The 27,899-nt window shown below is 34.9% G+C and overlaps 1 protein-coding gene across 1 annotated transcript in view; it reads left to right on the forward strand.

The window, feature by feature from the left end:
* LOC129745950 (testisin) overlaps positions 1-27,899 on the forward strand; it is a 56,525-nt gene that overhangs the window by 22,737 nt on the left and 5,889 nt on the right. The window contains exons 2-5 of the mRNA XM_055739349.1: positions 14,731-14,950; positions 15,373-15,716; positions 22,916-23,435; positions 23,499-23,606. Coding sequence (XP_055595324.1) covers positions 14,872-14,950; positions 15,373-15,716; positions 22,916-23,435; positions 23,499-23,606 — 1,051 coding nt within the window. The 5' untranslated portion in view covers positions 14,731-14,871. The remainder of the gene's footprint in view (positions 1-14,730; positions 14,951-15,372; positions 15,717-22,915; positions 23,436-23,498; positions 23,607-27,899) is intronic.

The following is a 27,899-nucleotide window of genomic DNA, read 5'->3' on the forward strand; positions in this document are numbered from 1 at the left end:
CCGGTTTTCGATTTCCCCCGATCCAGACTTCCTGGCTGTCGACAAACGTTCCCCAAACACTTTAATTACATTTGTAACGGTTGATTTGGCAACTTTTAGCAATTTTGCCAGCTTTGCGTGCGAGTAGATCGGATTTTCGCGATGCGCGAGCAAAATTTTGATACGCTGCTCTTCTTCCTTGGACGGCATTTTGACAACTGAAGAGTGAATTCCAGAATCAAAATAGGAGCTACATTCTACACACACACACACACCTTCAAAATGAGGGGTGTCCAAGTTTTTTAAATGCAAAATTGAAAGAAATACATCAAGTTGATATTGACCAAATTAGACCTTATCACCCTTTACTGACACAAATAATTAATTTTACCATCCAAAAGTGCATGAAACGTCGCCTATTGCCCATGATCCACAAGCATGATCAGATCATCACTGTACTGATTTGGCTGGATTTGGCATCGATTCACCAATCAAAAAACACGATGGCTTGGTACAAATCCAGCAAAGACCAGATCGTACCGTAGGAGATGAATCCGCCAAATTAACCTCAAACAAGACTGATTGGAACATTTTGGGACCTCACCAAATCGTATTAGAGAAAACATGTGAAGACGGCTGATTTTATCGAAAACTTTATTAAAGACTGGAAAAAACTGGCCAAAATCATCGCGAATCAATATGTGCTGAAGCTCATGAGCATTTTTCAATAAAAAAAATCAGCCTACGATTGCCTAGAATTTAATTTTTTTATTGCTTTTCTGTGAAGGTAGACTCCAGAGAACATTAAAGTGAGAAAAAAATTTATTTGCTTCTAAATTTTGTTGAAAAAGTTAATTTTAAATCGTGCCTAGACAAAATGGGACATTAGGTCGCTGAAGCGAATGACTTTTTATTCCAATATGTTTTTTGATGTCTTTTGGGTCACCAAGCATCAGAGTAAAATTTGAAATGATTTGATTGATTCCTAGGTAAGCGCAACGCGTTTCAATTTTGTATGGAAATTTGTGTAGAGGAAGTAATTTTCACACATTAAATCATCCAGAAAATTCAAATTAGCATGAAATGAAGTTGGTTTTTGATTTTTTGTATAAACTTTTCCTAAGATTAATTTTTTGGTCACATGACAAGTAGCTAAGCATTTCATAAAAAAATATAACCATTTCAAAATAAAAAAATCTGAATCCATTGAAAAGTATTTAAAACGGGCAGACTTTGCTTGCTAGAGGTTTTAATAATTTCTTGAAATGTTTTTGCAAGCGATAAATAAATCAATAAATTTTCTGGCAATGCAAACCAGTTTTTTGAAATTTTTAATTCTCATCCTACGGTCACACAGCTTTCAAATAAGCAGTCAAAAACACGAAAATTTTAAAAAAAAATTGAAAAAAAATTGTATAACATCGAATGTCTTTTCTGGGATACAAGTTAAGTTTGTGCATTGTTCACATGAATTGTGGGGCAAGAATCAAGAAATGTTTTTCATTTAAAGTTATATTTTTTGGAACTTCCAGTTCATCTCTGGAGATTTTTGAATGAAATTTTTTTCTCATACAAATTTCCATAAAACATTCAAACTATACAAATAACACACGACTTATTACAGGACACGACACTTAACGATTTTACTAACGGAAAAAGATCAATCAGTCAGTCGGACATCGTCCTGTAAATGGGCAACATTGAGCCCGAAACCGGTCGACAACAAAAGGTAAATTTAATTCCTTTTTCCGTTGGAAAAAACGTTAAGAGCCGTGTCCTGTAATACGTCGTGTGTTATTTGTGTAGCATAAGTTTTTACGTGGAGCACAACCAGTAAAATGGGTGAATATTTAAACTAGTTGTGCTAATTCAGGACTGCATGGATCGCTTCTTGAACTTTTAATTGCTATTTCTGGAAGCAAAAACAACCGAAAAAAATTATGGAAAGGGTAAAAATTTAAGAATTTGGAATTTTCATACAAAGCTTGCAGCGCACACAGGAGTACGTAGAAGAAAAAGTTGGCCAAAAGTATTTTTTAGTTTTGAAATCAATAAAATAGTTTATTTTGACTTATCAAACGTTTTTAAGATCATTTAAAATATTTTTTACCGTTTTCGTAATTTTTCATAATTTTCTATTAGGAATTTTCTAATATTTATATGAGATGATAGATAATCCAGGTTAAAAAAGTTGTAAAATTCAAAAAAATCTAGATTTTTTTATTTGTTTTTGAAAGTTAAATAACATTTGAAAATATTTGAAAAAGAACATTAATTTTACTGAGCTTTAAATTAAAATAAACGAAGCCCTAGGTGACTTTTTTGTGGAAAAAAATCTATCAATATTTATAAACTTTAAACTTAAAAATATTGAAAATACGCGAGTTTTTTCTTTTGCACATGATTATTGAAGTTATCAATTTTCTAATGATATCAAACATTTTTCCGGGACATGCTGGGAACATAAACAAAAAAACTAATTTGTAAAAAAATCAAAGCTTAAAACAAAAAATGAATAGAATAATTTTCAAAGCTCTGCGTACTGTCTCTACAGTCATCGAATTTTGTCTATAATACTTAAAATTATTAAACATTCCTTCATTGAAGTTTTCCATTTCAAATTTTCATTTTTAGTCACTAAAGAAAGTTTTATTCATTGATATGACGTAGTCGCGCTCATTCAACGATTTGTAGAAAAATTCTATCTCATAAAAATACTAAAGTTTCGACAGCTGCAACAGCTTAGAAACAAATCAGATGTCAAAAAACTTACCGGTACATGGTGCTAAATTTATTCAAGAATCAAATAAACATTGACATAAAAGTAACCAATGAAATTTAAATTTTGAGTTTTGGCTAGGTTTTAGGTGAAATACTCCTGTGTGCAGCGGTTAAATGTACATCCTTTTTATAAACTTTGAATATTTTGCTGTCAAAACCAATGCAAACTCCTTTCTTCTTTTAAGTAGAATTTAAAAGTCTACACAAAAAGTGTTTGTTAAATTGCAAATATTGAAATGTGTAATAATTTATTAATCGAATATAATCAAATTTTATAGCTCACACTACGTTCCACCATTCAAAGGCGTTAATAAATAAAAATTTCTCTAACCATGGCATGTTTTCCGATAAACCAAACAACCATCACGCCATAACGGTTTCCTTTCAATAAAGTTTTATCTTACCCAGAGCAGGTATGTGTATGGTTATTGAGAGGCAAAAGTAAGAGATAGTAGGATAGCAAAAAAAAACCTCGACACCCACAAACTGCATCTCGGCCAAGTGTTTAGCTGAATTGAAGTTGATACACCTTCCTGCGAAAAAAAAACAGGTATCGAGAGCTTACCATGGGGTATTAATAAAAATTTAAAAATCGTGCACCGATTAAAATGAGGCTATATCGACATACTACAGCTCTGGAGTAGGTTCGAATTGCTATCGAAATGGTTGCACCGGGTTAGGGTGTATCATAACTTAGTTGATGAAGGATTTCTTTTAAGTTTAATTTTTTTTATAAATTAATGCTCAAGTTTATTAAGATAAAATGCTATGGCACATCAGTTTGAATGTTTGCCGTGCCAACATAACTTTTGAGAAATTGTTCAGATACATTGTAGAACCTTCGAAAGAGTAGGTTTGAAATTTGAAAACAACTTTTTCTGTGCAAGATTTTTTATTTATAAATTTTAAACGATTTTCTACTAAACTGATTCACCCTAGTCAAATTCATCAGCTGTTTGCTGCTGCTTCTGTAACGATTGGGCGAGAAATGAAATAAACATGCTGGAAAATTACTATTTGGTTGTCGTATTATTTGTATCGAGACGAATCGAGAAGAGGATACAAAATAATTAATACATATAGACGAAAGCGATTGTGGAGGAAAAAGTAAAAAAAACCTAAATGAGGTGGATGCAGTTGCTTATTTTCGGTTCTGTTTTGATTGTGCTGTTGATTGAAAATTTTATCCATCCGAATCGATGTATAGCTAGCTGCGAATTGAAGCAGCTGTTATGTTAACAGTAATGAGATTTTCCGCATGCACGCAATTCTGCTGCAATGATACTTGGGACATACCGCTAATGAAATGAATGTTTCAATTATCAATTTGATTACAAATATATCACGGAAGGTGTGAGTGGGCAGTTTCATAATTTTATACCGGGTAGTATTGGAAAAAATGCATGAGTTTGAATTTCATTTATGTTAGTCGATATAAACTTTGAAATCTCAAAAAAATATTGTCTAGCAAAAGAGTACAAAGTTTCTCAAGGATTGTATTTCGAAAACATGCAAAACTTTCCTCTGTGTTTTAATTTTGATGATGTTAAGTTTTCTCTTGCCATTAAGGTTGTCAATCAGTATAATAGTTTTTTTTTTCAAATTGTAAAAAAATAATAAAAGTTTTACTGAACTGAACTTTCTCACTCTTATGATATCTGTAAGGTTTCATCAAACGACTAAGGATTACAACACATAATGCAGCTTATATTTGATAACAGTTACATAACGTCGCCCTCAAGACCCTTACACGTAACATCATATAAAATACTATTTTTTTAATATTCAACAATGAGCTAACCCATGTACAACTTCCATTGTATGCAGAAAAATTTGCGTCCAGAGAAAATTTAGCTCATCGCCAGAAACAAAGCTAAGCCAAATGATTCATTTCCATTTCCATCTCTCAATTTGACCAAACAAAAAGGAAAATGTGAAGAAAAAAATAAAAAAAAAATTAACAACGAAACCCTCGCGCATTCATCTTGTCCATCAAATAGAGGGAGATTCCATTGACCAGAATAAAAAACAATAACACTTTGCAACAGCATGGCTAGAGAAAAAAAGTAACAACGAAACGAAAAAAAAATTAAATACAACCTCCGAAGCACTTCAAACGGGACGCAAATATTGCCTCGAGAAGCGAAAAGCGAAAGCCGCCATTGCGAATGCTTGAAATTAGAATAAATAACTGGTCCGCGCGAGAGCACCGAGGAAGGTGCAGCAAGGTTCCATTCAAGTGCATATCATTTCGCTTTTCCTTCGGCAGCAATCTTCTGCCATTTTCAGCTTTTCCTCTTTCTCGGATGCCTTTCGGTTATGTGATTTGTAGGTGCCTGGTTAGGTTGTAAGTGCGCCTGGTTTGATCCATTCCAATCACATTGTTACTTCTTTTCCAGACCCAACGAAACGGCGCGGAGGCTGTTGACCTAAGAAATGTTACGATGCTGGAACAATGATTCCCCTTAGGCTAGCCACAATGTTGCAGTAATAATACGAAACGTTCAAGAACTTATACGATACGAATACAATACGATACGAATACGATACGAATACGATACGAATACGATACGAATACGATACGAATACGATACGAATACGATACGAATACGATACGAATACGATACGAATACGATACGAATACGATACGAATACGATACGAATACGATACGAATACGATACGAATACGATACGAATACGATACGAATACGATACGAATACGATACGAATACGATACGAATACGATACGAATACGATACGAATACGATACGAATACGATACGAATACGATACGAATACGATACGAATACGATACGAATACGATACGAATACGATACGAATACGATACGAATACGATACGAATACGATACGAATACGATACGAATACGATACGAATACGATACGAATACGATACGAATACGATACGAATACGATACGAATACGATACGAATACGATACGAATACGATACGAATACGATACGAATACGATACGAATACGATACGAATACGATACGAATACGATACGAATACGATACGAATACGATACGAATACGATACGAATACGATACGAATACGATACGAATACGATACGAATACGATACGAATACGATACGAATACGATACGAATACGATACGAATACGATACGAATACGATACGAATACGATACGAATACGATACGAATACGATACGAATACGATACGAATACGATACGAATACGATACGAATACGATACGAATACGATACGAATACGATACGAATACGATACGAATACGATACGAATACGATACGAATACGATACGAATACGATACGAATACGATACGAATACGATACGAATACGATACGAATACGATACGAATACGATACGAATACGATACGAATACGATACGAATACGATACGAATACGATACGAATACGATACGAATACGATACGAATACGATACGAATACGATACGAATACGATACGAATACGATACGAATACGATACGAATACGATACGAATACGATACGAATACGATACGAATACGATACGAATACGATACGAATACGATACGAATACGATACGAATACGATACGAATACGATACGAATACGATACGAATACGATACGAATACGATACGAATACGATACGAATACGATACGAATACGATACGAATACGATACGAATACGATACGAATACGATACGAATACGATACGAATACGATACGAATACGATACGAATACGATACGAATACGATACGAATACGATACGAATACGATACGAATACGATACGAATACGATACGAATACGATACGAATACGATACGAATACGATACGAATACGATACGAATACGATACGAATACGATACGAATACGATACGAATACGATACGAATACGATACGAATACGATACGAATACAATACGAATACGATACGAATACGATACGAATACGATACGAATACGATACGAATACGATACGAATACGATACGAATACGATACGAATACGATACGAATACGATACGAATACGATACGAATACGATACGAATACGATACGAATACGATACGAATACGATACGAATACGATACGAATATGATACGAATACGATACGAATACGATACGAAATACGAAATATGAAAATTCCTAAAAGGAATTTAAAAAGCAATTTTAGAAAATTGCTATTTTTTTGATATTGTGATTGCAAAACATGTTTTTTCCTGTTAAAGAGACAGTCCACTGTGGCTATTGAACATTACGATAAACGTGATGACTTATTATTATACTGTGGCTATATTGTGTTATTCGCTCTAAAAACTAATATCATTTAGTATTTTATTCCACTTTATATTTTTTGCCGAATACTACACAGAGGACCTTCATATTTGGTGCGTATGTTTGTAAAGCTGATTTGGATCTTGGGAGATTCAAAACATTTGCCTAATTTTGTCTATCATCTGTAGTTTTGAGTATAAAGCGTATAGAAATTTCAAAATTGATCAGATTTGCGTAAATCGATCTTTGATAACTAATAAATCTACATGAAAACTTAAAGCTTGGAACCAAGTTATTATTTGGAACCAAGTTATTATCCTATTTACATTTAATTATGGATCCAGACCTTGCCTTGATGTTCTTGTTTCAGAAACAAAACGTTGAGTAAAAAATTTTCTACAATTTGTAAAAATTGCAATAGATAAGATTACAACTATTTCTGTCATCATTCAAGAAGGTCATTGAATATTTCATATTGTTGAAACTTACGTTTTCGAATAAATTCTCTAGATCTGTTGCTTCTACGGAAGAACCAAAACAGTTTATTTTTGTTCTCCACATTTTTGTTGGATTCCCAATCGCAAACAATGGAATCGATTATTGCTGATAACAACGGGCTATGATGCACACGGTACAAAGGTTTACATTATCACACTGTTGACCAATATAACTCAAACTGTGGTTAGCAGTTAAACCGCAGTGTTGGCAGGCAGTAATGAGTAGAAGTATCAGAATACTAATTGAGGAATGAGTACTTTCCCAGTTAGGGAATATAAGAAGTGAGAAGTGACAAATAGCTATCGCTAATGTAATGTAATTTGTCTGCCCCAGGATCAATTCAAGGCGTCAACAACTTCAAAATTTGAACGCTGAAAACATAGTGAGTGAAATGTGTCGCGACGAACAGTCATGGCGTGCTATAGTCGACGAAATCTCGCAAATCATGCGCGATCTGATAAGGATCAGGAAAGATGATGAACGGAGAGAGCGAGATAGTCAACCAAATTTGACAAGCTAATGAAAGGTCTTGGGCCTCGTATGACACTTCAATTCAAAAGCAACGCGATCTTAGGGCGCGGTATAACCCTAATCTGGACTCATACGTGTGGTGGGACTTAAAAGGTCTCACGTACTCAGCTACGATCTTTCCTGCAGCAAAAGGAAGCGGAGATACCATTCGGGGTGGTCGTGTCGGGATTCTAGCTTGGTAGTTTCTCAATCGGCCATGCCTTGGTGGTTAGAAATCCTGCGGAAGTGGTTGCTGTGACGGGCGCGAGTTACTTTGAAAGCGTTACCTAACCGGCACACGTTTCGAGGTCCCCGGGATAGTGGATGCTGTGACGGGCGTGAGTTATTATGAAAGCGTTACCTAACCGGCACACGTTTCGGGGTCTTCCGTACCAGTCTGAAGTTGACGATAGAGGAAAAGGAGAAGGAGGAAGAAGGATAAAGCAGAACGATGATCAAGGAGAAATTGAGGAAAAATTGAGAAAGAGGAAAAGGGTGAGATGTATAAGTGCATGAGCACAGCCTACCCCTTGATGTAGTATCATAGGGTGAAACCAAGGGGCACATCTGGCACACGAAGCCCAAGGTGGTTTTAGTGGGACGAACCCACACACGGCAGCAAACACCCGGCTGTTATGGTTTGAAGTCAAATTTCCATCTTGTAAAAAAAAAAAAAAAAAAAAAAAAAAAAAAAAAAAAAAAAAAAAAAAAAAAAAAATATGTAATGTGTCAAGGAAGGTGCCACTGGAGTTCGAGGCCGGAAAGTCGGGTTCCGAGAGGGTTACTTTCGATTACGTTACCAGCCCCGCTTCGGTTAACAGCGTGTGTTCATTCCGACAACCGGAATGTATATTCTCGGGATCTGTAACCAGGATTGGTCAGGTCCGAATGCTTGAGATGGATGATTAGCCCGGATCGGAGATAGGAAGAAGCTGTTCGAGAGGGTTACTCTCGCCAGCACGCGTGAGTTTATCTAAGCCAGCAACTTTAGCAAAACAGAGTCAGCCAGTCGAGGAGATAAATTCTCTCGCATTGTAACTGTGCTGCGGTCAGTATGCGAGAGCATGTCTTCGAGGGATGGAAGTTGCTCTGGGGCTTCAGAGGAGGTGGTTTGGGTGACGGTGGGTCGCCAGCGATTTCAACCACTCCTTAATTTCGGAGGCATTATGGACGGGTCCTGCCGGACGAAGTCTTGGTAATTCTCGGAGGCATCAAGAATTAGCACTTTTCGCTACAAGAGGTTGCTTTTCTGGAGTTACCAGAAAGCAACATGCAAGAAAGTCTGTTCGTTCGCGGTTATCAGTCACTGGAATCAACGAATCATCGACTCCGGTGCCAGTCAGCGAATGGCGCGAGACGAGAGCGACTACGAGAGTACCGATGACGAAGATGATGATTATGATCAACATTCCGTCAATCCTGAATCGTCAGCTGAGACTCCAAGAGGACTGTTTTTACCGGAAGACCACCATGGACAAAGGAATGGCCATGAAATAGAACGAAACTCGTTTTGGACGAAGTGAGGGTATCACAGAGCAGCCGTTAAACAATTTGATCGGTTGTTTGCATTCATTTCGAGGCTGAATATCAGTGCTGCGGTTAGCGCACTAAAACCAGCCCTGTGGATAGCCGCTAGCGAGGCCTAAAGCGACCGATATGGTTCAGCAGAAAACGCGAAACCTTCCGGATACACATATGCAGAATATGCCGATGATTCCGATGACCGAAGATCTTTATCGGATCACGCACACATGATCTTTGGGAATCTAATTTTGTGGTCAACGAAACAACAGCAAATGGTCAGTCTGTCATTGAAGATTCTGAGATTGAAGCACTTTGTCATGTAACATCCAAGCAAACATAAAATCGCATTAAAAATGTTAAATCAATTCATTAAAAACGTTACGTAATTCCAACTAACGCAAGTAAAGGGTCGTGAAAATCGTTACTCGAAGTCGGATTAAATGGTTTAAATCGGATATGATAAAAAGTCCGCCATGTTTGCAGATTTTGAAGACGATTTCGTTCTTTTTTTCTCCCGCGTGAGCCAAAAGAGAGAACAGCTTTGTTGTTCTCTTTGCGACCAGCAGTGCAACCAGATTTTCAGATGGTGTATTTGCAAGAATTGCCCAATGACAGTAGCAGTAAATATTGTCGCTGGCAACGAATTGCATGCGTTGAGAGGAAAAAACTTGGGCTTTCTTGCATTCTTTCAGTATGTATGAATATGGTGTCGAAATCGTATACTCTTATCGCTTTACCCAGAAATTGAAAATTTGTATGTATATTGCCTCCACTTTGGTAGGTAAATGCTGTTTTTTTTCGAGTTTCATGCGTTCATTACATAATGTATATGAAACGTAGGTATATCTAAGTTGTTGAGAAATATACCTACAAAAATGTTTGCTGGGATGTCCTGCCCAGTGTATTTGTCCTGCCTTCCCCACCTTCTGGATGCTGGGTTCGTCGTAGAGTCACGCGAGGTCGTGTTTCATCCTTCACCTCCACACTCCGTTCTCCTGCACGCTTCCAAAGATGGTTCTTAACACTCGTCGCTCGAATACTCAGAGTGTGCTCAGGTCCTACGGGCAATATCCATGTCTTATGCCCGTAGAGGAGAACCAGTCTGATAAACGTCGTGTGTTTACACTTCATGCGAGGGCGAAGTATTCTCGACCGCAGTTGCTTTTCGAGTCCATAGTAGGCACGTCGTCCGTTGATCATTCGCCGCCGGATCTCATGGCCGGTGTCACTATCTGCGGTCACCAGTAGGCCGAGATAGACAAAGTCTTCGACTATCTCCAGTTCGTCGCCGTCTATCGTGATCTGTTGAGAATCGTGCCCCGCATTTCGCCCAACGCTCGTCGATTAACACCTTCTAGAGCCAAGATGAACATCATGCAGGATAGACCATCGCCTTGTCGAAGCCCCATCCATCGTCACCTTGATCAGTCTGCCGCTTGCCCTCTGCCAGCAGTGATTGAGCGTACTCAGTCGTGCGATATTGATCTTTGAGGTGTTTTCGAACTGAATTATTAATAGTTTTCATCAACAAATTATGATTAGGATTGTTATCATGTAAACAACTTAAAAACTTCCCAAACGTTTTTCTCGGCTTGAAATTTTACACATGAAACTCATATGTGAGTAGGGACAGTATAGGCGCATATAGGAACACTTTCCTCAATGTTCCAAATACGAAAACTCGCAACAACATCCCTGATGGTCGTGGCTAAGGTCATCTCGCGTAAGCAAACCGGAAGGCCGAATCATTGCCATTTGACGGTGGCGGCGGCGCCAATAATCCAGCTTACGTGTTGTGAGCGCCGCAAGGTGGACCATTTCGTAACAACTACGCCCAGCCTTCGTCAAATGCTTATGAATGCTGATGCTGGTTCCATTCCTTCATTTGGCCATTTTTGCCAAAGTACAATTAAATATTGAAGAAATGAACCACGACGACGACGACGACGATAACGTTTGTAATGACAGTGCTGCCGCTCGCGATGCCAATGATTATGAATGATGATGTTGTGCCAACGGGGGGTGTTGATGATGACTAACGTTTTGCAGCAGCAACAGCAGCAGCCGCTTGGAAGAAAGCCAAATCCGTCTTCCGTTTGCGAGATGAGATGCGGGGGGAAGTGTTTGCTGGAAGCTGGAAACCGACCAAAAGAAACCGGAAAATAATGATTTTTCGAAAAGTAAACATGGCCTGCATATGCCCGTCCATTCGATTCGAAAGCAATTTGCGCCTAACAGAGGGGTGCTTTTGGGTAATACAATCGAGATGACTTATCATAGGTGATGTTTCGCGATTGGTAATGGATGGTTCATGATACGATCGAACTATTATTTTATTGAATAGAATGAGTTTGATTGTTCTTCACATTTGCAAACCATTGACCTAAACAGAGGGACCTTTTGTGAAATAAGCAAACGAATCTCAAGTCCTGAGTCTTGTAGATACAGTTTATGATCCATGAAAAAATTTGAAAAATTTTAGCAGTTTGTTTTTGGGTTGTTTTTGATGATTTTCGAGAACCTAACCTAACCTTCATCTGTCAATTGACGTAAACAATGCAGAAGTACAACATACGGTATATCGACCAGATGTACACAAAAGAAATAGTGAATCTATAGATAAAACAAAAATGATATTGATTTTTTAGAAGTTTTTAATTTTTTCCATACAATCATAAAAGTTGAAATTTAATAATGTAAACGTTTCTTCCAAATTCAGCAAAAACCAAAACAAAGCTTTTCAGACACCAGGGTTTGAGAGATTTCAAAATGTCCCCAAATCGACTTAGAAAACTGTATCAACAAACTGAGTCGAATTGGAGTCATTTATGATTTTTTTTTTCAAACTCTGGGTTCTAAAAAGCTTTGTTTTGGTTCAGAATTCGTTCATGATTTTTTGCAAAATTTTTAAGGAACGTTTACATGAATAAATTTGAACTTTTAAGTTTGTACGGGAAAATCAAATACTTTGTACTGAAAATCATCATCATTTTAGTTTCACGTTTCACTTTCCACTTCTCATGTCTTACGTTACTCTTCTCACTTCTCATTTCTCACAACTGCTGTCTTTCATTTAACTTTTCATTTTAACGTCGCACTCTTCACGTTACACATATCTCTTCTGACGTCTAACTACTAAAGTCTTACGTCCCACGTCTCATGTTCCACTGTTTACTTCTCAAATCTCATTTCTCACGTCTCATCTCTCATGGATCCCATCCTTCATTATAAAATACGGAACCAGTCAAATTATTGACATAACGAGATAATCTAAATTCAATAGATTAATAGAATGTATGGTAGAACGAAGTCTACCCGATCAGCTAGTAAAGTGTTAAATCATTAGAAAGCTTTCACGACCTTTACTATATTTTACCAATTCAAGGAAACACGCCCCTGACCAGCAAATTACGGCATCCCCAATCACCGTAACGGGTTTTCGATGCCCAGGGGCGGTGGGTGGCTCGAAATCAATAGCAACAAAGAAAGCATTACGAAAAGGAGAAAAAAGACAGGTGCGCTGCAGCACACCCCCTAGTCAAGCCAATCCAAGCTCACATCTCTCGGAAACGACCTTCGCCAAGGCCGTCACCCGTAGGGATTTCGCTACGTTTTTTCTTTTATTTTGTTTTCAATTTTGTACTTTAAGATGGTCGCTGAGCCTACCACACGAATCAAAAGGCCCCCAGTTCCGTTTTCGTGACGTTTCGAAGCTCGACGGGAGATATCTGTTTTTTTTTTTTTTGTAGTTGTTGTTGTCGCCGTTCACAATTAAGCACTGCGGATTAATTAACGACCATGTTATGCTACATTATGTTGGCAGTTTTGTGTATCTGTGTCCTATTGGCAAGGTGCCAAGGCTTTCGGGGAGAAACCCGACTAAATAACTGACGGATGATGGCGCTTACTCTGGCGTGGCACCAGCTATGCCTCTCATCGTAGTTCGTAGTGAAATGAGATTAAATCGGTTATTCCGGAACCCGGGAGGAGGCTCAGGGTAAACTTTCTACTCTCAAAAAATCTCTCAGTGTAAACCTACTTATGGAGGTATCTGGTATTATTACGACAGCGCGAGATTTCACGTAAGTAAAAGGTAGGATGATGGCGTCACGTGCCGTTGCTGTTTTTATTCCAATATTTCGAGAAGATCTCGTCCAGGTTTAGGTCATGTTTACTGACGTAAATAGCTGGTGGTAATTTGAGTTCGCAAAAAACGATTGTAAGACAAATGAAACTGATATGAAAGACGTTAGCGGGTGGCTCACTTCGAACTTTGATTCGATATGGTTACATGATAACGATTCGAATACGATTCGAATACGATACGAATACGATACGAATACGATACGAATACGATACGAATACGATACGAATACGATACGAATACGATACGAATACGATACGAATACGATACGAATACGATACGAATACGATACGAATACGATACGAATACGATACGAATACGATACGAATACGATACGAATACGATACGAATACGATACGAATACGATACGAATACGATACGAATACGATACGAATACGATACGAATACGATACGAATACGATACGAATACGATACGAATACGATACGAATACGATACGAATACGATACGAATACGATACGAATACGATACGAATACGATACGAATACGATACGAATACGATACGAATACGATACGAATACGATACGAATACGATACGAATACGATACGAATACGATACGAATACGATACGAATACGATACGAATACGATACGAATACGATACGAATACGATACGAATGCAATGCGAATACGATACGAATACGTGGCGCAAAAATAACAAAATTAAAAAATTTCAGAAGAATTATTCAGAAATAATTCTCTAACTTTTTTTTACCACATAATCATACTATTGGCAACATTATTAAAAAGCAAAAGAATCATACTTGCAATCCATCATTGATTTGCTTGAAAAAATAACAATTGCTATTATATCAGTAAAAAGAGACAACTCTTACGTTTGTTCCAATCTCTGGTTGCATTTGAAACATATTTATGGTTTTTCTCACCAATAAATTGTAGCACAGCACAACACGACATACAGCGCTCGACATATTTCTATCGCTTCCAGCCAAGCTCAATCCCCTCCAATAATGTAGGTGACATTTCTCAACCGTTGTTGTTGTTTTTGTTGTTGTCATTCCAGAAAGAATGAAAATTAGGTGCGACTTCTCATCATCGTCGGTGGCAAACGGAAGCAGCAGAAGCAGAAGCAGACGGCAGCAACAGCCCAGCAGCAACAGAAAATCCGGCAGTTCATCATCAGGGCAGCGCAAAACGCGAGAAGATGCTCGCATGGCATTTGGTGGCGTGCATGATCGGAATTCTGCTCTGCCATGGCTGGTTCCTAACAATGGCTAGCGCAAGTGAGTACCACCGACTTTTTCATATGGTCGCAATTTTGTTGAACACTACTCAGAATGCTTGTCGGTTGCTCAAGAGTATCTGCAGGGTGGAAAATTCCCACCCTTCTGCGATTTGTAGATCGTTGCAAGTAGATTTTCACACCGCTTTGTAGTTTTGTGAAACCATTAGTCAAAAAGGGCAAACGATTTGCCTTCATGTAACCGGAGAGCTCAGATGTGGATCTAGTTTCAAAGTAGAAGCAACAAAAAAGAAAATGGTTTTTCTCAATTTTGAGGCGATGGGAACTTGTTCATGGTTAATGAGCAAATTAAAGAAGTCAATTTGCAGAACAGAGCGAAGAATACGGATACGAAAAAAAACTTTAATCATAGTCAATCAGTTTCACCCACTAACCCCATTTGATCTCGAAACCGATTCACAGATGTCATTCACAACATGTTGGGGCTGCCGGCGAGCTGCATTCATCAAAACGTGGTCCGCCAGTGTCGGTTGTCATTTTCCTGCTGGCTCGAGGGAGGACGTCATGTGGCCGGCTGTGGCGATAATCGATGGTTGTTCTCCTGCTGCGTTAAGGATACGGATCTGCAGGTTTCGCCGGCTAAGTTCACGTCCAAACTGGCCTATGCGGCACCAATGCATCCGGCTGCAGTTGCTCCGATGTCGGTCGTTTTGCCAGTTGGACCTAAAACCTATCCCTATGGAACGACGTCGTCACTCAAGAAAAATTCCTTCTTCCGACGCCGATCGGATCAGATGACTGGATTCGTAAGTAAATTTTATGTTTTCCAAATTTTCTGATGGTAGGTAGCAAGTTTGAAAATTTCATCTCTCGGTTATTCATAGTTAAGTCCTCTATGATAAGATGGATAATGCTTTATTTATTTTCTCAGAAATCTTACAGCACTAATCTTTAACCCTAATACGCTCTTGAGAGTCAATATGACACTATTGTTTTGCGGCTTGTAACTTTATTCGGGTGGCATTATTCAGGGACATTATTCACCTACAACACATCAGTGTTCCGTTATCCAAAGTATAAGAAATAAATTCCGAAAAAAAATGCTTCTGAAAAAAGATCAGCCACGGAACGCTTAAAAATTTCACAAAGTTTTAAAGAAAGCTAAAATAAGAAGCCATACGTTGCACATAAGGATACATTATTTTAATTTTTTTAAGATGATGACCACAAAAAATGTAAAAATGGCGTTGGCGAGTTAGGCGTAAAAACCGTACTCAATTATATCAATGACCCCTCAAAATTTTGAAGTCATACCAGATAAATTTTGGAAAGAAGATTGAAAAGAAGTTATTTGGCACATTTTCGCATATTTAGATTATAAATTCAAATTTAAAAAAAGTAGCTGTTTTTAGAACTTTTTGTCAATGTTCAATTTTTTAGATTATTTTTTCATTTTAATTCAGCTTTGCACAGGATTTTGAGTATATTCACGCAAGATTTTCGCAATAAATTTGTATTAATCAGAAAAAAATCCTCCCTATTTTAGTCTTGTTATTACATTAATGCTGCAATATCTTACACAAATATAAGAAATAACTATGAATAATGCAAAAATCGGTTGAGAAGCAAGAGAAATTTAAGTCAGGAGTGTCAAATTGACACACAAGGCATTGTAACGGGTAAAAATTCTAGGGATAGATGGGGGTTAGACTTCACGAGAACCGGTTTGAAAGTTCTATTCTTGAAAATAGTTTTATTGCGAAGAAATTGCGTAAATGAACCTTAAAATCAAGGTACAAGATAAATGAAGTACAAAAAGTGATTATTTTAAAAAATCGTCATAAATTTTAAGTTAGTAAGTAAGACTTAACAATTGCGGTAAAAAGTGTCAAAATAAGTGAATTTTTCAATCCAGTGATTCAATTTTTTTTTTGTGTTTTCTTAGCTTTTTTGACTGTCGATCGTTTGAAATGTAATATATATATATCACTGTTTTTTTTTTTTAATTTTTTGATAATTTATAAAAAAATTCAAACCATAAATCCCTTAAAAAAATTCTTAACTTTAGCTTGCTTGCACATGCACATTTTGTAGAAGTTTTAAAACATTAAACGATCTTCGCTTTTTATCTAAAGCTCAATTTTTCAGCTTTAATTTTTAGAGTAGAATTTGGTTTGAGAATCATATTTTAGTCATATTGCGTGGTTTCAAGAGCGAAAGTTTTGAACGGGTCGGCTGAGAAGCAAAAATAATGCAGCAGAAATAGTCAGAAGTGTTCAATTTTCTCTCTTAGGAATATGAAGGATAAAATAATATTTGAGTCGGATGAAGAAAGTGTTGATCTATTTTTACAGAAGTACTTTAAGGCTTATAAATGTCATCTAAAAGTTGATTAGCGGAGCTCCAAAGTTTTTTTGGAAGAATAAACTTTCTCCCTTTAAAATAAGACTAAAAAATTTTATAACTAGTAAAATTAGTGAAAAAATATCCATTTTAGAAGTTTGAAACTTCTGGAAAGTAAAAAGAAAATCTGAAAATTGTCTTCACTTAAAAATTTAGAATGGTTAAGCTTTTCGATTTTTCACTAAGCCATGCGTGTTCATGAAATATGTGAAATATTAATGATTTTTCATTGATATATCTTTTGTTGTTTCTCTGATTTTTTATTTTAATTGAAAATATTTTGCCTCTCTTTTTGCTGAGAAAATTGTTTTTTAAAATATTTCGATTGTAACGTACGTAATGATTGAGCAACTTGAAAACACTCTGTTAACTTTTAAGAAGATGTTATTAAACACAGTGTCAACAAAATAGAAGGTCTTTACTTCAGACAATCCTGATCAAATTCATGTAAAAGATTGATTTTTCAATGTAAATAAACCATCTAGAGCATTTTTATTCTTTACAATCATATATAAGTTCGTTAAATACTTTTTCTGGTCTTGGTAAAATCAATGATGAGAAGTTTTATTAAATTTTTCAAATGAAATAATAATCACTCTGTTTTTGACATTCCAACTATTTTTTTCTTCCACTTGAATCACTTTCACGTCTTTAGCAAATTTGTAGCTGAGGAAATTTCCTTTAAAATCCTTCTATTGATATATGGAGTTGGATTAACGCTGAAATAAAAAAAGCATTTTCACAGTGATTAGTATGAATTTGTCTAAAAAAATTAAAAAGGTTAAAAAAACCTTTGAAAAACTAAATTGTTCTAGACCCCCTGATGGATTATTTCCAATTTCAGCTCAAATGAAAGGGAAAATTCTCATCTTTCGAAAAGAGCAAAAATAAACTATGCTTATTTTCGATAAATAAAAGGATTAATCAGAGACACCGTGATTTAATGAAGATAGTATGAAATTTTGCTAAAAACAAGCTTTTTAAAGAATATATTCCTAATGATTGTTTGTTTGATAAGTTTTAATATCCTTTCATCTTGATATACAAATCATCGATTGAAATAGATGAATTCAAAATTTATTGTGGCCTTATGAAATGATTTTTTAAATGATTTTTTTCTCAGCATTCACAAATGAATACATTATCGACAACATTATAAAATTAACGTTAACAGTTTATTTGGTAAAACATCTACACTTTTTGAAAGTTTATTAAAAATTCAATGGTAAACGCGGAAAATCGTTAAAAAATTATGAAAGTTGTTTGAAAAATATGTTCCATTTCATCAAACATTCTGAGAAAAAAAAATAATAACCTTTTCTATGTTTAACTTTTATCTGGATTCATTTAAAATATTAGATTTTGAAAAACTAAAAATAGCTTGAAATGCAGATCATTTCTAAAAAACAAAATAATAAATCAAACCATAGACTTTGAATCGCAAAGTAAGTGTTCTACCACAGAGCTATGCCACAGTTGTCGATTTATGATTATAATTTTTAGTGGCATGCTCGGCGGAATGAAAACTAAAGAGAATGTTTTATTTTTTTATAGAAATATGAAAGAAAGGTGGATAGACAGGCATTGGTGCGCCAATACGAGAAAGCTTGATAGGTGCTTTAGGCTAGAGGGCATGTTGTCAATTTTTAGAGTTTTATATTCAAGTTTAAAAGAACCGCAAATTTTCTTCAGTTCAACATTACTTTCCAAAATCTTGGGTGATTTTAAACACTTTTTTTAAACATTTCCCGATTAACCCCATGATTAGTTAGCAAAAGCGGGTTTTTCGTAAATTGTGTTATTTACCCTTCGAAGCTGTTTGAACAAATTGTCTTCCTTTTTTTTTAAATATCATGTTGAAAGAATTCTTCCCCTTATTTAAAACTTGTAAACTTGTGACATAACTATTTGAAAAGATGCCAAACAACACTTTTCATGGTATAAAAATTTGTCAATTTTGTTATGCTTCACAAAATTTTTTTATTGTTATTATTACTATATTTTAATTTATTCAAGTTTAACAAAGTAAATTGAATTAAAACTAGGTGAAAAAAGTGTGTTGCTAGCTAAATATTTTGATCACAAAAAATTTTCCCATTTGTGTACCGATTCACCTCCATTTTCATCCAATTTTAGGTTGTAGTGTGTTCCGAATCGTCTCAAGCAAAGTTTTTTGGACTGAATTAAACACTTACGATTGGAACAGAATATTTGATTGTCCACATAGATTCTGGGGGAAAAAATGGGGCTATTACGGCCGCCTCAAACACTATCAAACTGTTTTGGTGGATTGATCTTGGTGATAGTTTCACTCAAACGGGATATTTCTTCTTCTATGTAAAAATACTCGAATTGTGTTGGAGGAAATTTAACTCAAATTCCATTAACCTTAATCCGCTCTTGAGTGTCAAAATGACACAATTTGAAGTTTGGCGGCTTGTAGCTTTATTCGGGTGCATCTTTTAAATTAGAAAAAAAGAATTCTTCGTTGATCCTCAATGAATTCTTGAAATCTCTAATTCTACATCATTTCTTTTTTATGGATGCATCTTAAAAGTTCAGGAAAGAAAAAACTCCCAAATTACACATTTAGAGTCAATTTGGCACTTCTAGCTTGAAACCACTCCGTTTCTCTTCTTTCTCATCTGTTTTTTTAAAATATTATTTACCTACAACACTTCAGTTTTCCGTTATTTAAAGTCTAAGGGCAGAAACATAGTGCACGCGAGCGAGCGAGCAATTCGCGCAAAGAATCGCGCCTCATTTGAAAACGTTGAAAACTGGGAGACCGTTCACAATGCAAGCTACGCGTTTCGCTTCGCTTCGATATACCATTTCAAAAATTATCCGTTGCAGCTGTCGCGTGAATACTTTGTTTTGCTTCACCCAAACTTCATATGAACATGCACTGAGATTATTTCTCGGCAGTTTTATTTGAAAATATATAGCGTTATTTTAAATATTAAATAGTGATTTTTCTCCACTTTACAAATGAATTTGAAGCAGTGGTCAATTTCAACTATGATAAAGTTTTTCCAGCATATAATTGTCGATTGTCTAGTATATGGACGAAATAGTTATCAGCAATTTCTCAAGAGAAATTCGTAGCATTTCGCGTAACGATAAATTTGAAATGATGAATGCTCTTTGTGCTGTAAAAAAACATTACTTCAGGGGAAATTTTAAACATTTTGAATTTTTATTTTATCGCCAAGCTGCATAAAATGCGTATTTAATGTACCGGTGCAGAGGCCGCGCGGTTTTTCTCTACTTATTTGAAACCTTTGGAGATTCCGCTGAGAAATTGCGTGGCCATTAGATCTCGTACGATCCAAAATTTTTCATTCCATTTGAAATTGCTTGAATAACTTAAGAACGTGAGTTTTGACGCCAAAATAAATTAGACGGTTTATAAAAAATAATTTACTTCTAAAAACAAATACTCCACAGATTTGGAAAAAGACTTTATTGCTCTTTTTTAAACATGATTAAAAAAGTTTAAAATATTTTATATAAAAGAATAAAGACTTGGTAGAATTCGATAGAATTTTCACTTCTTATCTTAACATGTTTCGCTGTCTCTCTTATGTTATCTTTTTTTTTTTGCTTGATTGCGGTTTTATTGTGTGCATAAAGAACTATGGAAATACTTTAATTTTGTTTATATATACTGGCCCCATGCATGCTGGAGTTTTATGAAGCATTGAAGGATCGAAAATAACCAAACTTGACTTTTCCACGAAAAATGTCGTTTATAACTTTTCTTTGAGAACAAATAAAACAACTTCTCTGATATTGATAAATACTCCGGTTTGGGAATTCTGCGATAAAAAAATATATGGATTGTTTTATGACGCTTTAAAAATTTTTAATTGAATGTCACTTTTGAATTATGTTATAATGAATAAAAATTTCCTCCTAAAATCATTCTTCCAATTCCCCATAAATTGCTTTTATAAATATCCTTTCCTTTACTATTCATTTGTTTTTTTCTCAGTGTAAATCGCATCGTATTCGTCACATGCACTGTGAACGATCCTGAAAAATGTTCGCGCGAAATTCATTTCAGATTAATTCGAAATCGCTCGCTCGCTCGCTCGCGTGGACTGTGTTTTTGCCCTTACAATAAAAAATCCAAAGAAACACAATTCGGAAAACAGAGGAAAACAGACTGTAGATCAGCTACGGAATGCTCGAAAAAATTTCATTTAGTGTCCAAGAAATCTGAAGTTCGATCACAGTTGTACCGGAAATGTTTTTCAATGACTGTCTGCCAACTGAATCATTGATATACAGTGTTCGGCACAAAAGCGCTAATCCGCTAATCGCTAGTTAGTCTGCTAACTTTTTGTTAGCGGTTTGATTTTGGCGCTAAGTTTTGATTGAGCTAGCGAATTAAAAAGCTCCGCTAATTTTTGGTTCCGCTAATTGAAGACAGCTAACCTCCATATATTTGCATCAATATTTCGAATTATTACTGATAAAATACTTATTAAATTAAGGTGACATTGGGTATCATTCTGACCTCAATATGCGCTGTTAATTCTAATGATCTCAGTGGAGGAATGCGTTTTAGAGTCAAAGGAAATGTGTATTTTTGGCCATTTGTTCCCTCTGGCGTCAAACAATACAGAAAGATTTTCAATATCCTCCAATCAGCTGTTTGCTTTTAAGTTGTGAGACGTTTATTTTTCACAATACAGTCTTTTTTACTGATTCTACAGATCCTTTCATATAAAATTAAGATAAAATAACAATATAAAAATTTACTGATGAATTGTTAATAGTTCATTTCAGCCTTCGTTTTAAGTTCGATTAGATATTGTGTGAATGTCCACGTTTGGCAATGCTCAATGTTTGAAAAAGGTGAAACTGGTCTAACATTTAAAATGAGCAAATTAAAAAAAATAAGAATACAAAAAAACAATTTTAATAAACTTCACAAAAGATTTCGTGCAACAAAATTGCATAAAACCGAAAAACGATTTTTATTTACCCCCTTCATGATGTTTCAACTGCAATTGACAAAAGAAGGATTTGAAATTTATATTTTTTTTTTCAAGCTTGAAGCGATAACTTTGTCGGCACATTTAGCGTTTTTAATTAGCGATCGCTAACTTTGAATGAATTAGCGATTTAACTAGCGGCGCTATTTTTCCAGTTAGCGATGCCGAACACTGTTGATATAAGTAGCGAATGACTTAAACATGTTAAAACGGCTATAATCGAAACAAAAAAAAAACAAAACATTGTGTATTTAAGTGGCTGAAACGAATCAAATCTGAAATTTCGGGGAAAATATGCTTCCCGCCCTTGCACAAACCCATCAGAAAAAAATCTACTGATGTAAATAAAAGAGTTCAGTTCAAAATAACCCGATTTTCATAATTATCGTGAAAATTTTTTGACCTATAACTAACAAAAATAAAAAATTAAGAAACTCCGCTTTAGGGTTGATGAAATTTTTACGAATTTAATGCTATAACTGATAGAAAATAAAAAATAAATATCTTCTATAATTCTTACTTATTTGGAATCAAAATCTGTAACTTAAAAGCTACATGTTTGTTATAAAAAATGATTGCACCTAATATTTTTCCAGAACGACTGTGGCATTGCACGAACGCCCCACAACACCCTCCAGAAGCGCATCATCGGCGGAAGGACGGCCAATTTTGCCGAATACCCCTGGCAGGCTCACATCCGGATAGCCGAATATCAATGTGGTGGAGTGCTGGTGTCTCGCATGTACGTTGCCACTGCGGCCCATTGCATTCAGCAAGCCCGGCTCAAGGATATCGTCATCTATCTGGGCGAGTTGGACACCCAAAACTCAGGCAAAATTGCCGAGCCACTTCCGGCCGAGAAGCATCGAGCTGAGCAGAAAATTGTGCATCCCAAATTTTTGTTCCGAATGACACAACCGGATCGGTTCGATTTGGCTTTGTTGAAATTGACGCGACCAGCCGGGTACAAAACGCATATAGCGCCCATTTGCTTGCCAATGAGGCCAATCGAACTGATCGGCCGGAAGGGAATCATTGCTGGGTGGGGCAAAACGGATGCCACCATGGGACAAACGGGGACCAACATCCTGAGGACTGCGGCGGTTCCGATTATTAGTTGATTATATAGAAGAGAGTTGTTTTCAAAATATTGCTCAAATACGTTATTTTTCATTTTAGGTACAAAAGAGTGTCTCCGGTGGCACAAAAGTAAACACATCAATGTTGAGCTGTACAACGAGATGTTCTGTGCAGGACATTCTGATGGACATCAAGATGCATGTTTGGGTAAGCTCTCTCTTAGAACGAAAATTTACAAAATATTTGTGTGTTATAGCTCTTATCTAAAATTTAAAACACTGGAAAAATTATCCTTAGCTCAGATGATCTCAAATATCAATAGATTTTTTTTATCGAAAAGTAATACAAGGGGACTCGGTTGTGAAAACTCAATCAGTCTCAGTTCAATTTAAAGAAGCTAGATATTCGGTCGAAGGTCGTTAGACCAAATGAGTTATCAGCACTTAATCAGGTCCTATGGCGTTAGGGCTGATTGGGTCATACGGGTGAGAACATCCAGCCGAAGACGGTTCGGCCGAAAGAATTTTTGGACGAATTTATGTTTAGCCGAATAGTCACTAGGTCGAATGGATGCTATGCCGATAGAGAATCCATTCGACTTACCGTATTTTTTGTCTAACATTCAATCGGCTTATTATCAATTCGGTCTATCGTCGTGTATTTGTGAAAACACATTTTTTGTGGATTTTAAAGATAGTAAGCTAGCACAGAGAAAGTTCATAAAACTCGCGTTTTGAGAAACTGTAACATTTGTAGCCTGTAAAATACTACCAATTCGAGTTACATTCTGGGGCGGTTCAATCTTCCCTCACCACACTATGGTTCAAATCCCCAAAAAGTTCAAAAAAATTACTTTTAAAGTCAGCAAAAAAATTTTTTTTGAATAGGATCCAAATTTCCAACGTTTTGATGCAATGAGATATTTTCTAGTACTTTTTATACACCTTCTATGGAACAAACAAGAACGACTACTGGAAGTGGAACACATAAAAAATCATAAAAATCATTCTTTACTCCAAACAATTAAAAAAGGCATATATTTCAAAATTCATAAATGTCTGAAGTGAAAGATTATAATCTATTTTACAGTTAAGAGATGAAAAAAATCCTCAATATTAAGAACTTATAAAGTTTCAATCTGTTGAGAACACAAAATTTGATGATAAATGAAAGTTGGATTTATCCTGTTTATGTTTTGGAAGCAAAAATAAAGCTTACGCTGCCGATTATCATGGTAAATTATATACAGTTTAATAGGTGACAGCCTCAACAAAAACATATCTTGAAATCTTCTGCTAGTTTTTGCTACATTTTGAACTTTGAGTGGAACGCTGTTTAGTTCAAAAATAAAAGTTTTAAAGTATTTATACAGAGAAAATCAAGGAATGTTTGCTTCGATATACAGTAGTTTTTCGATTTTATCACGGTCAAAAAAAATTTCACCGTGAGTACTAAAAAATTAAAGTGAAAAAAAAGGATTTTGATTGTCTTAAATCAATAGTTTAAAATGTTTTAAAAAGTGGAAACGTTTTGTATCAATAAATTTTTATCATAAGATGTTATTATCAAAAACTACTAAACACAAAGGATCGATTTCAGTTCAAATTATTCTTCTCTATAGCAATTTTAAGATTTTTTCTTGAAATAAAACTATGTAGAATCTCCATTTGCTAGTCTTCTACAGCAAGTAATTTAGTTTGAATGAAATTTTAACAGTCGTTATCTCTTATTTCGATATTGATAAGAAATTCAAAGATGCATTCAAAAATTATCTTCTGCAAATTTAAAATTTCAATATTTTATTCTTCACACCTTTGAATTACTAATAAGTTTACCTGCTCAAAAAAATAATTTGAAATTTGCTCATCTTAGATTTTTAAAGTGTGTTTCTCGAAATTTGCTTTATGGGCAGAAAATCCTTTGTTTTTGATACGTAGAAAAGCAGAAATCATAGTCCTTTTAATATATTTTAGGGCAAAGCTAGAAGAATTTCATTTTGAACTTCCAAAATTATTCATTCAAACGTAGCTGTCAAATCAGTATTTCGCACGCCACCCTTTTAAATAAACAAATTCAACAAAAAAATCAGAAAAAATCCTCTCTTTCAAAAACGCTTAAATTCCCTAAAATTTTGATATGACTCGCACAACCAAAAAATATAACTTTTTTAGAACGGCTAACCAAGGACAAATAACAACACTAGTATTAGCGTGGCGTTAAAATACTTATGTCGATTAATTCAAGTGTTTTTAAAATCCGAATGACGAATTTAAACACTATACAGCTAAAAAAAGCAGTTCATTTTTATATTATTGAATACCTATATACCATAAGTTAAACCATAAAAAATATCATGAACAAAGACGTTCTTTGCTTTTGAACGAAAATTAGTCCTGGAAACGGTTTCTGAATGATTTCTTACAAAGCGTGGTCAAAATCGAAACACTAACCGTGATAAATACGAGCGTGGCGAGTATTGTTTAAATCGAACAGTGATAAAATCGAGAAACTACTGTAAATGCATATTCACCATAAATCATCAGTTTTAATATTCATACAACTAATAAGAGAATTTCTGGAGCCTCTACTTAATTTTAACAGAAATCTTTATGAATAATTGAAAAATATTCAAATTTCCAGTACAAAGCTCAAAACCCGTGTTTGCAGTTATAGAGAAAGAAGCAAAATTTAAATAATATTATGAATTTTTTTTCAACTTTCCACATATAATCTTAAACAAGGAATTTTTTATTATTTTTCCGAACTTTTTTTAAATTTTGAATCACTGTGCCTCATGGAAATATTTTTTATGTAAAATTCCCAGTTAAAGAAATGAATTTACCGTAGAAATGTAATGTAATTTAATCCCAAGAGGTGTTTAAAAAAAGTGTACATAAACACGTCAGAAAATTTGCTTGCATCCGGCAGAATTCAGTCCAAAATCATTTAAAGCCATGACATTTCATTTAAAGACACTATTTAACGTTTTCACATTGATACTTATTTAAATTGAAAATTTCGGTTTACAATTCCTTAAACCTTTTGCATTGAAACTAAAATTTTGACACAAAAAACCCGTCGTCTTTGGAAAAGGTTTTTATTTAGAAGGGTAACCTTACAAGCTCAGAATTTCGGTCAATTTTTAAAACAAATTCAATTTTATGTTTTATTTTTTGTTTTTCTTGATATTCAATTCCACATTCATAAGGGTTTTTATAGATTACATAAGGCCATCAAATAATTTAAAAAATTGGTAAAAGTCGTTTTTGAAAATTCGACACTTTTTAGACTAAATTTGAAATTATTTCAATTTTTGTTCGACAAAAGTTTTCAACACAGTATCAACTTTTCCTAAGACCTCAAGTAATTTTGACCTCTGCATAAAAGTTACAGAAGTTTTCTATTTGTTTACTTTTCCCCAGAAGTGAATTTTCAATATTTATAAAATCAAAAAGCAAATCATTCTGCATGTTTCAACAAATAGCTTAAATTCAATAAAACCGATTTTTTTTATTTCTTGAGCTATGTCAGAAATACTTTTTTTGATATCTTTCTTAATTTTAAAAATTATAGAAATGAAAATTTAATATCATATTTTTCCTTATCTAATTAAGATAATATTATAAATACACTCCAAAACAGAGTTTTTCTTTCGTGTAGCTGTGTTAGTTCATCAGTTGTTATTGATTGATTTCACTCAACATTGATTAATTTTTAAACCTTCTTACTTTTTATCACCAACACTAGAGGCGATAGACAAAATTTGTGTAGAGATTTTAGTTCAGGACGCCAAAATCTATCAAATAAACAGGACTCGGAAATGCTGTTTCTTGAGCAATCAATTCAAATTTATAGATATTAGTCCATTCAATGGTAAAAAGTTTATATTGAAAAAAAATTATTTCAAAATGTTTAAATACTTGTCCATAAAATCTTCATATTTTGTATGTACTTCTGAATATTTGTTTTCTTAAAAAAAATCTTCTGAAAATTTAAATAAGAAAAACACTCTTTGTTCTTGTCAGGACCCAAAATTTCAATTGACGGCAAAAAAATGTTCAGAGCACGTCCTCCATTTCTCGTGGACAGCGAGGAATTTCGTTCATTGGCCAACAAAATTCAATAGTACTCCTTCTGATATAAAAGCCATTACGTATAGGAACCATTTCATGAACAAACTTATGTAATATTTCAAAGAAAATTTAATTTGGTGTTCAGCCTTTAATTTTTATAAGTTCCATTTTTTATTTGTTTTATGTTTGTCAGTATTTTTAATTAATGAGAGATTCCTGTAGAGGTTAAATTTTTGTATCGTTACAATTCCTCGTTTAAATATTTTTTTTAAGTTCTCGGCATGAAAAAATTTGGATCGCGATTTCCTATTTTTCCTTTTTGCTGCCAGGCATGCCGAGAACAGTTTGCGTTCATTACCATTCATCATTAAGTACAAAAAAATTTACAAGTAGCAACATTGAAGCTACATTCCTACGCTTTTGAAGT

This window comes from Uranotaenia lowii, chromosome 2, assembly GCF_029784155.1.
Source record: "Uranotaenia lowii strain MFRU-FL chromosome 2, ASM2978415v1, whole genome shotgun sequence".
Classification (NCBI taxonomy): Eukaryota; Metazoa; Arthropoda; class Insecta; order Diptera; family Culicidae; genus Uranotaenia; species Uranotaenia lowii.